Source organism: Trypanosoma equiperdum, assembly GCF_001457755.1.
Source record: "Trypanosoma equiperdum strain OVI genome assembly, contig: ctg_1908, whole genome shotgun sequence".
Classification (NCBI taxonomy): Eukaryota; Euglenozoa; class Kinetoplastea; order Trypanosomatida; family Trypanosomatidae; genus Trypanosoma; species Trypanosoma equiperdum.
Window position 1 is genome coordinate 22,798 of NW_027123958.1, and position 14,303 is coordinate 37,100.

Genomic DNA, 14,303 nt, shown 5'->3' on the forward strand with positions numbered 1-14,303 from the left:
CAAAGATTAAAAAGGAGAAAAAAACATAAGAGTTTATCGGACAGTCATCAGAAAAAAAAAACATAATTCCGCGGCATCGCAGGGAATAAGGGATGAAAAGGAGTCACGTAATACTAACAAAGGCAACGCAGACACAGAAAAGGGCAGCAACGGCAACGAAAGCAGTAATAAACAGTTTTTTTCCTTTTTGGTGCGACGAGGCGTAAGAAAACAAGGGGGAGAAAAAAAGATAAAGGCATAAACAAAACAAAACAAAAACCAAAACACACACACACACACACACAAACATACTTCAGCTTCCGCCTTCCTTTGCCATTTCCTTTTATTTGTTACTTGCGAATACCGTTACACACAAACTCTCTCTCTCTCTTTCTTTTTCTTTCTCACTCTCACACACACGCACGTGCTCTTTTTATTTTTATTTTTTCCCTTTCACACAACCGTCATCTCACTTTAGTACGCATGGCACAATCGGGAAGCTTCTGCTCGTGACACATTGTGTTCAACCCCGTAGACGGTCCGCTGCGTCCGCATATAGAGCTAAGAGCACATGCACACAAACTAAGCCAATAGAATAAACAAAAATAACAGTAAAAAAAGAAGAGGAGGGGAAGGGAGGGAGTTGTGAAAAAAAAATGATGTAACCCTCTATTTCCCTCCATTCTATTTTCGTTTCTTTTTTTTTTCTTAAAAAAAAGTTTTGGGTAGTAGGAGGATGCATTACTTAGATAAAACTATTTACTAATCCCTTTTTTCAGGAACCTTCTTCCAATCTCTGCGTACGGCAAACTAAGTTTCTTCTCTTCTCTTCTTTTGTTTTCATTTCTTTTCCTCTTCTTGCTTTGTCTCCTATGAGCTGCACAAGGAACTTTCCACACTGAAACATGCAAGAATACAAACAAGCGTGAACACGCCCGTTTGTTTAACTAAGTACATGTGCAAGGACTTTTTTTACTTCACAACGTGAGCCAATCATCACCAACTGAACCACCACCATAACGGACAAAGGAAAAAAAAAAGCAACAATAACAAAAAACAACAACAACACAAGAAAGTGCAGTCCATTGAACAACCAAACGCGTAATGGACGCATAATAATAATAATAATAATCACAGCCAAGGTGACCAGCCGTGAAACATTTGGGCCAACAGTTCCGTGTTCTGCGCTGTTTGGAGTAACTTCTGTACATGCGTGCGCACGCTGAGCAATTCGCCAGATTCGTAGCCTTGAATTTTTTCCATTACCCGGGAAAGTACCCGCTCTGCATCGGCGTATGTTGGCTTCTTTCGGTGCACACCCACGCCTTGCTGCCGTGCTGAGTTGGCGCCACTACCGTTACTGTCCTGTTCATCTTGTTGAGCATTCTGCTGCTGCTGCTGCGGGGGTATAATTGAAACTGCCCAACGAGAAAGCGGGTCATGCGCACAGGCTGCGAGAATTGTGGTAAAAAACTCCTTCTGCCCGCGAAGTAGTTGAAGTGCGGCTTGGCAGTGGTGGCGGAACGGTCCCTCCGTCCCCTGCACACCAAAGCCATCAACAATATTACGGGTCAGTCTAAAGGGAACCAACTCCGGCACGTGCAACAACTTTCCTTGATCAAAGGCGAAACCAAGGTCAATGTGCACCAACTCAGCGCGACCCACGTGGAGGAGTAAATTGTTGGCATGACGGTCGCCAAGGCCGAGTATGTAGCCGAGCATGCTTGATGCCGCCACACTACGGGTGTACGCTTCCCGCCGCTGCAACCACTCCTGCGGTGTAAAGAAATGCTCAAGGAAGAAATAATGGAGGGCGGGACTGAACTCTGCATAGAGGGAGAGTAGCACAGCGTGCTTTTGCGTTTTGCTTGCCTCATTGAGGCGCGCTCGACACACTTTCGAGGTGATTTCAGTGGGAAAGTACCGCTCATGAGCACCGGTAGGGTTCTTACTGCTGCTACTGTTTAAGTAACGGTCCAGTGGTATGGTACCATCCACCCACTCAATCAACCCAACGGTTGGGGCAAGGGGTACAACATTGTAGGTATATATGTGGAGTTGCCGCGTTAAGGGGTGCTTCTCAAACAAGGCATTTGATAAGCCAAACACTTGCTGAATTAGAGAATCTTGACGAAGATCATCCTGAGATTTAAGCAACTGCTGGACTGTGCGACCATCACTTAACACACAGCGGAGCACCTTTGGAACGTTAATCCCCCCAGGCGTTCTGAAAGTGCTCTTGTACTTCATAACTCGCGGCACTTGAGCCCGTTGCTCATCTTGCTCGTGCCTCAGTAGGGACGCTGACAGCGCAGAGTTAGTCGCGGGAACAGTCAGCGTGGGAGGCGGGATAGAAAGATCTTGCAGCGCGTCGCTGATAAGCATAAAAGTTTTCGGAATATTGCACTCCACATTGTCAGCAGCATCTGCGCGGTGAAAGGCCAGTTGTATATAGGCTTCGGAAAGGCTCTCTGCATCAGTGATAAACTTCCTTCGGCACTCAAATGCAGAGGCGTCCTCTGCGTCATTACTTGTTTTCTTACTGCTGCCGGTGCTCTTACTTTTCCCCCAAGGTTGTGCACTCGGTTCTTTAAGGGAAGTTAGAATACGTCTGGCGATAGCAACTTTTTCCTCATCTACCACATGCACAACTCCACCACTGGAGGCACCTTTACCTCCGGTGTCTCCCACACCTGGGCCAAACACATGTCCATTCGCAAGCGCAAGAAGCGGCCATACGGCACGTAGTGGCTGCTCCGTTGCAACTCGGTGCACCAATGTTTCAAGGTTTTTATTATCTAAAGACGTGCCCAGTTGCGCCACCAGCTGTGAGTAAAGGGGAAGAAACTTGTGCAGAGGCGTGTTGCTTATGGCCTTCGATATGACGTTGTCCGTAGCGGGAGAGGTGTCTTTTCGCACATAGCTTTCATCTTGATGTAACCACAGTGACACAAAACCAAACACCGCGAGGATGTCATTATCATCACCATCATGTCCACTCAGTTGCAAGAACCGCGAGTAGCCATTCAGTGCACTTCGCCTGTACAGAGCGTAAGATTCCGCTTCCTCCACAAACTCCCTCTCATCACAAGCATGCTCTGCAATGAGGCCTGAAATACGGCGCCGCAAAAGATTCTTCTCCTCTCTGCTCACCCCAGATTTGGATAGTTGCTCTTGTTTTTGCTGCAGCTCGGTGCGTGTGTGGATCAAGCTCTCCATACTTTTTTGCATTGTGCGATAATTGTAACTGCGTAGCCGCTCGGCAATGTCACGTGTGAGAGTATGACATAACCTGGCTAGTTGCAGGCTGCAATATCCAGTCCGGTCGTCAATGGCGCATCGAGTAAAGAAGGGATCACGCACTATCTGTGAAAGGGGAACCAGTCGAGCCTCGGTAACCCAAGCAACGAGCTGCAAAACGACAGGTGGCATCAGCGAAGGATTCTTTGGAAATGATAGTCCAGGCACACCCACAGCAAAAGGAGAAAGGAACGAAAACTGTGGATCTCCAGAAGCTCGTACCTGCGGAGAAGCTGGCGACGGTGCTGCAATGTTCTGAAGAATAGCAATTGCGCGATGTGGGTAGCCGCAAGCAAACTCCGCACGGGCATGTACGAGAGCTATAAGAACGGAGGCTGGTAAACCACATGAGCTCGTGGCGGCCTGCAGTACGGGCTTCAGGTTGCAATCCGGGCCGTTCGAGCCATGTGCCTCAACACTACCACCGCCAACACCGCCATCAACCACTGTTGAGAGCTCTGCGTAGGACGAAACCCATTGCCGAACCAAAAGCGGTTTGTTCGAGCACAGTGCTCGCTCACTGCATACTTCCAGATGCGTAAGCCACCACTGTGGTTGTTTACAGACAACACAGAGTTGCTGTTGCACGCTGTCCAGAAGTTGAAGTTCGTCATACGGCAGACGCACGTGCGCGAGGGAAGTGCCAACCCATCGTGGAGGTCTTGCGGAACCCACTCGAATTTCATGCTTACCGCAGTCCTCAATTTGCTGCAAAGCTTCCGCCCGCAACATTATATACCGCCAGTTCGAGGGATTAAGCTGTCGAAGCAGATGCTGCTGCGCCTGCGCACACCAACGGTGGGCGTCATGTCGATCGCCACGCCTCACACACTGTAGGGCATGATAAATGCCTTCGTCGACCGTAACAGTGGTCGGCAGCAACAAATCATGGAGTTTCCGCTGTTGCTGATAGCCATCTTCTTGTAGAAACCTCAAGTCCCACCGCCCACTCCGCCAGAGAGCACCGGCTAACGCAGCCCGCAACTGCATACACTCATTCTCATGTCTTTCTTCTTCCTCAGTTGCGTCCTGGACTGGTTGTTGAATATGATCATTACTTCCTGTAACAACGCCAAAAAATGAGGTGTGAAACTTCCTCTTGAGAGCGGAAGCCAGTAGGTGCAGGGCGGTCCCCGGATCCCCAAGATGAAGCAGTGCGTTCGCCTTCTCAATCACAATACGTGCATCCGAAATGCTGGTCTGGTAATCACGGCTCGAGTTGTTGGAAACAGGGTGCTCCAGGCGGTCAAGCAAACATAGTACAGCCTGCCAGTTACCTCGGCTCTTCTCCTGCTCAATTCGACGCATGGGGTGTTGCAGAAGAAACGCCTCTTCCCATGGCGTTGTGTGTTCTTCAGCTGCGGCACCCGTTTGGGCGGGCATGGCTAACCTTGATGCTGCCCCCGTGCCGCCCACGGCGCTGGCGCTTGTTAGAGTGGGTTTGGAACTTGCGCTTGCTGAAGCAGGGAGGTCGTCATAGTTGCCCTCACGAAGACGCAGAGCCTCCTTCACATCCACAAGAATGGCATGAACTGCAGACCGGAAATTGAAGAGACGTAGGGCTAACTCCGCCTGTGCCACATCGGCCCGCAACTGCCGCGGTCGACCATCGGAAGCCCCACGTCGGCACACATCAGGATTAACAGACGGGAAGAGTACTGAGGTCTCCTTTTGCTTGTGTGCATCAGCGGATAAACCGCGCGTAGATGCAGCAGAAATATCAGGGACAGTGGACGGAATTCCCTTTCGTCGACCAAGGAGTGACTCGCCGCTGAGCTCTGTGAATAGAACAGCCAAATGAGGTTCATGACAAGCCGCAGCGGCTGCGGCTAGGGTAAGTGGGTCAATGTCTGAAAGCCAATATGAATCCTTCATGTCATTTATCTCCGGTGGATCACCGTATTCACTACGCACGTACGGCGGGAATGTTATACCTCCCGCCACCTCCGCAGCGCCACGCCCCTCCGGCAATGCAAATTGTCCGCGTTGATTGTAATCTGATGCGTCCGACCGTACACCGCGGCTTCGAACTGCTGTCATGATCACAGATCGGCAGATATTCAATGCGCGCAGGAATAGGCGGGTGGTATGTGGAAACTGTTGCGCTCGCTTGAATAGACACTCCTCCAGTCGACCGGACCACGTAGCCCGCTCCTCGCGTTGTACTGAGGTCTCTTTCAGTAGTATAACATGAAGCAACGTTATGGGAAGGAATCCTTCAATAAACCACGTAAGACTGCTATTTCCCCCGGTGATGCCCTTTGGGGTGATTTGCACGGGCAGTAACATACAGTTCAGCACCGTGGAGATGGTGCCCAAACGCTCTTGCAGCTTGTATTGGCGAATGATTGCTATGAGAAACAAACGCAGAAAACGTGGTTCATCTTCATGCAGCTGGAGTGCGTCCCACACCAACGAACTTCTGAGGGAGTTAAGTTGTTCGACTGCCGCGTCAGTACGAACTGCGCTGATGTTTCGTGGAATGCTGCTCAGCTCCCGGCAAAATACCGCCAAATCCCCGAGACTGACAAACGAGTTCGTCCACTCCAAGTGTTGATTCCCCCTGTTATGACGAGTCTGCCGCTGTTCCTCTCCGTCTTTTTCAAATAATTGTAGTGTCCGTCTAATGAGTGTGGCACTCCCTCCAACTTTTCGGCGTGACCTGACCGGTGCCTCATCCGCATCGTTGGCATCTGACAAAGTCTCCACTTTGACGGTAGCTCCTTCACTAAATGGATCACCCTCATTTATGCTTTTGCCATCCTCTTTTTTGATGCTGGTGAGCCACCCACGAAGTGTAGTGGATGCAATGTGGGCATTACATGCATCGGCATCGAATGAAAGTCGGTAGAGTTGCTCAAGGTGCTGACGGTAGACGTGATGTAGAGCCTCATCCAGTGAGCGTTGCTGCAACAGGCTGTGGATGTCTGCTGTCGGAGAAAATAATGACTCCACACAACTCTCGCATCCAGACTCGATGAAGCACCAGCAAATTGCACGAAGAAGATGAAACGCACTCAATTGAGCATCACGGTTTGTTGTCTGAAACACTGTGACAGGCGCCGCAACTGCCACTGGAGAGACACCTACAGCTACAGTGGTCTGTGCAGATTGTCCAGCGGTATCAGAACACACCACTGTGAGCAAATGTTGCACTGCTCGACAACACGTGTTGTAGGCAACGCTGGCTGTTTTAATGGTGACATTTTCCGTGGAGTTGGGCACTCTCTGCGAACCCGCCCCGGAGAGCCGCAGCCGCTGTTGTTCGTTAAGTCTGTACAGGCGAATGAGTGCCACGAAAGCCTCCCTGTCACGATCCACAGCAGATGCGACATCATCATAAAAAGAGGAGGCTGGTGCTCCAGAGACGAGAATGACGTTCTCAAGTTGCGATAGCACGCGCGCTACACGACGTGCCGGCCCCTTTGCGCTAACCCCGGAGCTGTTGGCCATGTCTGCTTGGTCCTGTTGACGAACCTCGTCTTGCTGTTGTTCGACACCAATACTTTTTGACACGGCCACTTCCTCCTCTTCATTATCAACGTTTATGAACTCAACAGGTGTATCGGCACAACTGCCCTGCGACGCCCTCCGCGAGCGTTTCATGGCGTCCCATGTTGACGACACCACTCGCGACTCTTCTGTCAACGATGACATAATGGTGGAGATGAACGCTTCATCTGCTGCAGCTCCGATACAAACTGCCGAGGGTGCGGTTGCGGGCGTAGTGACAACAACTGACCACACATGTAGCAGCACCTCGCATACCACAGGGCGTACATCCGGGCATGTCATTAGCATATTACCACACATCCGCAAAACTGTGTGCAACATGTGAGGCACTTGTTGGAGCAAATCACGACTCCACCACTCCCCCACAATATCTCTGAACATCCGCACCAGAAGCAGACGACGCGCCCCACGGTTTAGGTCCTGTGTGAGACAGACGTACAGTCGCTGGAGTAACACATATGCATGGTCGCCACCGTCGTTTGAGAAGAATGCATGCACTGCTTGGTGATCAAACGCTGAAGGCGGGTGGGAACCACGCGATAGCTCTCGCATTTCTGTCATCGCCTGTTGTGTGTTCGAAGAGGCCACGTCACCTATTGACTCACAGAGCAACTTAACTGCCCAGTGAATCTGCTTAAGTTCGATGTACGGTGAGAGGGTGCCGACGAGATCTACAAAACGGCACAGAATACCATCAGCATTATAACGCATAAGTGAAGCAAAACGGTGGGAAAGTGCGCTTCGCAGCCACTCCAATGCCACTCGAGCAGCACATCCTGCTTCTTCCAACTTCGCGTCTTCGTCGGGTTCCTCGACACATTTCCGGGTGTCTTTCAGCCCCATAAAGCTTTGGTGACCGCATCTGACACGCGCTCCAGTCAATTGTGACCATTCGACACCCATTCCACTCTTCTCGGATAAGGAGGCAAACAGGAGTAACCGTGCCACTACATCAGGGAAGTGTGCAACGATGCATTCGATAAGTAACTGCGGCGTGCACTCAGGATCAGGTTCTTGTCCAACCGCTTCGTCACCCTTCTCTCCCCCCTCAATTGGAGTTTTCTCTCGCTGTTGTTGTCGATGGTGGAAGATAGCTAACCGCCAGAGGAGGCTACTGGGCCGCATGAATACGGCACCTGCAGCCTCGTCCTCCACAGCTTCGCGTGCTTGAACGCTATTCGAACCACGGCTTGAGCAGCATAATAAAACGATCGGCAACAACAACGGCATAAAAGCTGCCCAAAGCTGCGATATAGAGCTAAAGCCAAAGCACGTAATAGGCAATGCCTCTAGCGGGTGACCGAAGCTCCACAACCAATCAAATAAAAGCCGTTCACGGTGGTGGTGGCACAACTGTTGAGCACTCATCTTACTTCCCTCTCCAATCGCCAATTCTAATTCAGCTGCGTCACTTCCTAGCAGAGTACCTACATCGTCAGCGACGCCGCCGCCCCCTACCCTAAGTCTGGCGTACTCACCAATCAACTGGAGACATTCGAGAATCAAATCCTTATGCATGAAGCCGTGCGTGGCCCAACATTCCAGTAATTTGCACACAACTCGGGGCTCCATCAACGGCACCGCCCTTGCCGCCTCAGCTACCGCCCGTAGACTTGTCGCACAGCTCATACCGCTCGTAGAGTTCATTCCCTCGCGAGCGCTGGCAATCATATCGCGCATCACAGCTCCGGCTCGATCGCTAAACCGGCTGAACAGAAAGCGAACCTGCAGAGCTGTGTGCTGCCGCACGGCGTAAGGGGCATCGGGAGAGAAGAAGGAAAATATGTACCGACCGAGCTTTTCTGCAACTCGAGCGTCACAGAGGAAAAGAAGACCATATATAGCTGATATGACGGCACACTGTCGTTGGGGAGTAAGAGGTGGGATGTCGCTCTGCGCAGAGTCGCTCACACGTTCAACAAAGCGCTTCAGCATTTGCCCTTCCTCACACAGTAACTCTTTCTCCGGTTCGTCGACTCCGACACCCGTAGTCGATAACCGATACTCATTTTGCTGGCCTTCGCACCTTTCGGCGGAGTGAGCGGGCGCTATGGCATAACGAGCTGCTACCGTTGCAGTCCCCTTTGTGTGCAACGCATAGTAGCCGAATGTTGCGAATATGCTTTCACACATGGAGTGGGCATAGCGGGCGAAGAGAGTTTCGAGCAGCGCAAGAAGCGCATTTCGCGCGTTCATATCTCCCCATAAACCACGCAGCAACTGGAGCAGATACGCCAAACAGTCAACGGACGCCAGAACGAAGGGCACGAATGGGTGGGGTTTCAATATCGCCCGGGTATCTGCTCCCTCTTCAGCAGCGTCGTTGCGGCCAGAGATTCTGTCAAGAGGTAAAATGAGCTCATTCTTCACAAGAATGTCCACAATTACAGCTGTTACGTCCGAGGGGTCCACCAAAGGTTCAGCGGCGGCCAGCATCAAACGCTTGTGGCGCACCAGCGTTAGAAATTCACCCAGAACTCTGCAGCTGAGTCGCATGGTGGCCTGAACGATTATTGTGCTGTCTGTGGTCGTTATTTCCGTCTGTTTCCATGAAGCAAGTCGGGATATGCCTTCATTAAGCAGTCGACGGCATGTGGCACCGACAAACCTGAGAATAGTTTGGCGCGGTTCCCATAGTGCTAGAGACCGTGAAAGAAGCTCTGTGCCGACATCATGGAGTAGGAGCAGCAGCGCCCGAAGCACCGCACGAGCTTGCGTGAGCGAATCGCGAAGCAGACGGGTGGTGAGGTAATGACACAACCACATTACAGCGTAGTAGATTCGACCAGGGGCCGTGGGAAGACGTTGAAAAACCGAAGCAGGTTGTTCAAATAACTGCTGTGGTGTAAAATCCAAAAGCACACGAAGATCTTCCGACTCACTGTCGCCATTGTCACCACTATTAAGTCTGTCTGAGCACCCTCCAGTCAGGTTGGCGTTGTCATCAGACTTTGCGCTTGCGACAACCCCTGCACCTGTGCACTCCCCCGGTTGCCGGCTACATTTTCCTTCAGGAAGGTGCCATATCCCAAGCCGGTATAAGCGCAGAATAAAATGAAGAACCTGAATGGAATGGATGCACAACTTGCGGTGAATCAGTGCCACGGTTTCTTCACACATGCCTTGTTGTTGTTGGTACGCAGATGGTTCAGTGCCAACGATCCCAGCAGACGTGGTCGCAATTTTTGCACTGCACGCCATCTCAGTTACAGCACGAACAACTTCAGCAGAAAGGGCTTCCATTACAGCGGCTGGTGTATCCCCAGGACGTAGTCGACTACCACCGACATCCAATACACTTCCCTCCGACGTGCCTTCAGGGTATTGCCCACAAATGTCATAGCCGCTGCAAACTCCAGTAGTTGAAGGTCCCTGCATGTCACGCAACACCTCTTCCCTGGAGAGCGATAAGAATTCATATAGAAGAAGCCAGTGTCCACGAGCAGCCTCACAAACAGATGCAGGAAGCTGCTTCTCAGGCGTTGTAAAAGCTGAGCCAACAAGACGGCGCGAGTGGCCAAGTTTTTCTCTGATGCGCCGCAATGACGCAACGCTTCTTCCACCACCCATGTTATATAGAAAATTTGCGCTATCCGTTCCTGCTTCAGAAGCGGTGGTAACCTTAACGCCCGATGTGGCAGTCGCCACGAGGGAGTGTTGACAACCCATCGTGCTCTCGGTGATAATAAGGCATAAGGACAACACATGATCCTCCGCTGAACTCAGCACACTTTCAAACGCTTCGGCCGCTCTCGCAACAGCGGCAGGGGAGTCTGTTTCCTGTCTCCACACGAGACCATCATCATGCGGAAAGAAACAAACACCGTGTGAAATGCCAGCTACAACAAAGGAGAGCACCGTCGAGAGCCGTAGAGATGCTGTAGGCAAATCCATCAGTTGGTCTCCGTGTAGCGACTGAGAGCACCCGTCACGAACTCGTTTCTTCATTGAAACCCGATGGGATGCGGTTATTTGAGCTGCCGTAGCTCCATAATGATGGTAGGCTGAGAGAAACTGCATCATGGACTTAAACAACGACACCGGGATACCCGTTTTGATGGCGTTGTTTGTGGGTGCAAAGGCAGCGGAAGCGGAGGGACCTAACAGAGACGATCCCGCTGCTGAGACGCCTGTTCGCCTTGCAGCTGAGAATGTTTCTCCAAGTGGCTGGTTAAGCGGTAATACACCTTCCACCCCTGATCCACTTATTCCCCCCGCCATTGCTACCGGTCCCCCAAACCCCGTTGAAGGTGTCGACGGCAGCGCCCCTCCACCAACAACAGCATAAATTCGCGCAGTAATTGCACTGAAATGAACGGCAGAGTGCAGTCGCATGCGTTCTTCGGTCGTCACGAGAAATGGGCATTGACCAACCACCCCGCGTTCAAGCAAAAGTGACAACAAAGAGTACACCTGTTCCTTTGGGTGACTCTCTTCCTCTCGTTGTGCCGTTTCAGTGGGGAAGTAACGACGAATTAGCCATCGAAACAGTTCCTGCTGGCAAACAACGGAGGATCGTGGCCCCACTGCATGCAGCACTGCCAGCAGTAGCGACTCTAACTGTACGCCATAGTACGGAAAAATGGGGAGAATCCCTTGCTCCACTAAATAAGTGCACTGATGCTCTGTAAAACCAAGCGTGGCGCACGGTTGGGCGAGGAGATGAAGCATAAAAAGTGAACTGTCCTTGATATTGTTCTGCACTGCCGGCGCGCCAATTGGACCACCGCTGCTTGTGGAACTTGAAGGCGTGTGCCCACCCGCGCCGAGACCAAAACTCGCGGAGCCACAACGGTGTAGGTTAGAGTCACTCAAAGCACCTGTCACACTCCCTTGTAATGTCCTGCACGTTCTTACCGGCGTCTCTGCTGCATCACGGCCGCTTTCGAGGAAGAACAGCGAGCGAAACAACTGCAATATAACGTTACTCGGGTGAACGGTGGATACGGGCTGTGGATCGTGGGAGAAGCCGACCTGATCAGAGACGTCAGCGATCCCTTCGTCTCCTTCACGTGGACGTTTTCTCCCTGTACTAACTCCATTATCATGGCTCTTATTGCTACCGGTGCTTTCGCTTCTATCACCCGATTTACCGCCACTGTCGCCACCGCTGTGCCTGCTGGTGCCGTCTCCACTGCGTGATCCAGGGGAAGTAAATAGGAGCGCCAAATAGGCGTCGTGTGTGCTGCAGGCCAAATAAAGCACAATGGCCCCAAAGTCAAACAACGATGCAAGTGGTCTACATGGAAAATGTGATAATTCACGACGTGAAACGAAGTTGAATTCACTTCGTGGCACCGTGAATAGTTGCCGCATAAAAGGCAACACCGTTTCATGCAGTAATACCAGTGTCCGCGGGGGAGTAGAAGCGGAAAAGGGGGAAGCAGGTGCCTGTACTGCTGTTGGTGAGCAGATTAGGGAGGTTGTTGGTGGTGGTGACGCGGAAGAACTCTTGGCTTGTGACCGCAATAACGGCGCGTTGCTTTTTTCTTCCTTGTGATTGGATGCGTTGCCGGTGGTACTGCAGGAGTTACTACCAAGAACATTTCCGTGGTGGTGTGCAGCACGCGGCCTATTTCGTTCAATGTCTGCTCGCACGTTTTGGCCTAATACTGCCGAAAAGGATGCACACACCTGCGTGGTCAAGAGGGTTAAGGCCTCCAATCGCCAGCCATCCCTTCGTGTTGTGGCATAAAAGAAGTGACACAGTGGTTTCAGGAGATCCAGCGGCACACCTGAGGTTAGTGGGTAGTCGTCGCGAGCTATTTTTATAAGTAAGTTTACAGCCACCAGGAGGTGTTCCTCCAACCGCAGTGCACACGTGGGTCTCTGGTGGCGTCGCATGGTGATGTTCACGAGTTGCTGCATGACAAAGGGTAATGTGACTTTGCGGTTGTTTTCCGGTTTATCGACGGCCACGGCGGTGTCCTGGCTGGGCATAAATGCGCTAAGAAGATGCGGCGCCCGAAAGAGTTGAACGAGAACTGCAGCATACGTTGTTCCCTCCTCCACAGAAGGAGCTTGATCCCCATCATCATTCATCTCATGAGAAGTGGGTCCTCGGTTGCTTTTTTTGGAGTTGCCACAGCCGCCTGCTGGAGGCGCGCCACGGCCACGCACCCACGTCCCCGTTCCTCCACCAGTATCACTTCCGTTTGCTTCATACACCGTTTTATCAATAAGGTCTAGCAGACGCACTGTCAACTTCGCTATGAGCTTCGGCAGCAGGTTTGATAGATACCCATCAAAGAGAAACAGATGTAACAAAAGTTGCGCGAATTCCTGACCACAGACTGGGGCCAAAACCTCCGACTGTAAAACCTCGAGCGCGCAACTCACAAATCCGTTGAGGGGAACGGCGTTCTTCCACAGAAGTGGCAATACTGCGTGGTTTGGAGGCACTGCCCAAATATGGTGCGATGCCTCTCCCCAACCCTCACCACCTCCAACTGGTGCCACGTGCTGCGGTGCCGATTTGAAGGATGAAGATGTGAAATTGTCCCTCCCATCTCCTCCATGATGATGTTTTGCCGTGTCGAAGCCGGATGACATGGAATGCGTATCACCGCCCCCACCACCCACGGAGCTGCTGCCCGTCCCAATAAGCATAGAGGAAAAGGAAGAGGAAGAGGAATGGGCAGCGGTTTGTTGTTGTTGTTGAACTACCGACGCAGGCAGGTTATGATGGACGGTCTCAATTAGCGCTCGCCATGGACGGGCGAAGTCGGTGCGCAGTTTTCTTCCTCTATTTTCTGAATAAGCGCTAGTTCCTGACTCGTCCTCAGCAATGTTCACACGGCCCAATGCCGCCATTTGCCGACGCTTTGTTACCGCCTCGTTATACTGCTGGAGTGCAGGGCGAAGGACACTATTCATCACCACGAAAAGAATGTTGTTTGCCACATGTTGACCGAATAAATCCTGAACACACATGCAACTCTGTTCCACCGTGTTGTCAAGGAACGTGCGAAGATCTTGCAGAAACTTGGGTGCCTCCCGTATAGTTGCCCCTTGAAGATCATTGCAGATCGTTGTAAGGCTCCTCTTAAGTGCCTCCTTGTCTAATGAAATACTCCGCTGCGACACTGCCGGATGCCGTCCCCTAAACAATCCAAGCATTGAGGCATCTTGTGAGGCTGACATAATCACGGATTCGATGTTTGATGACTACAACTTATACCCTCTCGTGTTTATGTGTATCCGCTTTTCGTTTATTTATTTATTTTTTGTTTTCCTCCCCCTTTCTTTCTTTCGTTCAACTCCTCTCGTTGTGCTTCCTCCTTCCTGTACGCGTTCGTTAATTGACTGCAACGCCAAACCAGATGGCGCAACTTAGACCCGTCTGTTCCTGGGAACTAACTAAATAAAAAATCAAATCTGTGTACAGTTACACCTGTTTGTATTTGTATAAACTCCTTAGCCTTCGCTTCTGTTTTTAGCTCCCTTTTTTTCTCCTCCACTTTCTCAGAGATGTGCGCTGGGAGAAGCTGAGGCTCTGTTGTTGTTGTTTT

The 14,303-nt window shown here is 51.3% G+C and overlaps 1 protein-coding gene across 1 annotated transcript; it reads right to left on the reverse strand.

Annotated features, from left to right (window-relative positions):
* Positions 1–1,110: 1,110 nt before the first annotated feature.
* TEOVI_000890200 (phosphatidylinositol kinase related protein, putative) lies at positions 1,111–13,935 on the reverse strand (the record flags this gene model as incomplete). Its single annotated transcript, XM_067223622.1, has 1 exon — positions 1,111–13,935. The coding sequence occupies one exon, from the start codon at positions 13,933–13,935 to the stop codon at positions 1,111–1,113; it is 12,825 nt and encodes a 4,274-aa protein (XP_067079723.1).
* Positions 13,936–14,303: the final 368 nt, after the last annotated feature.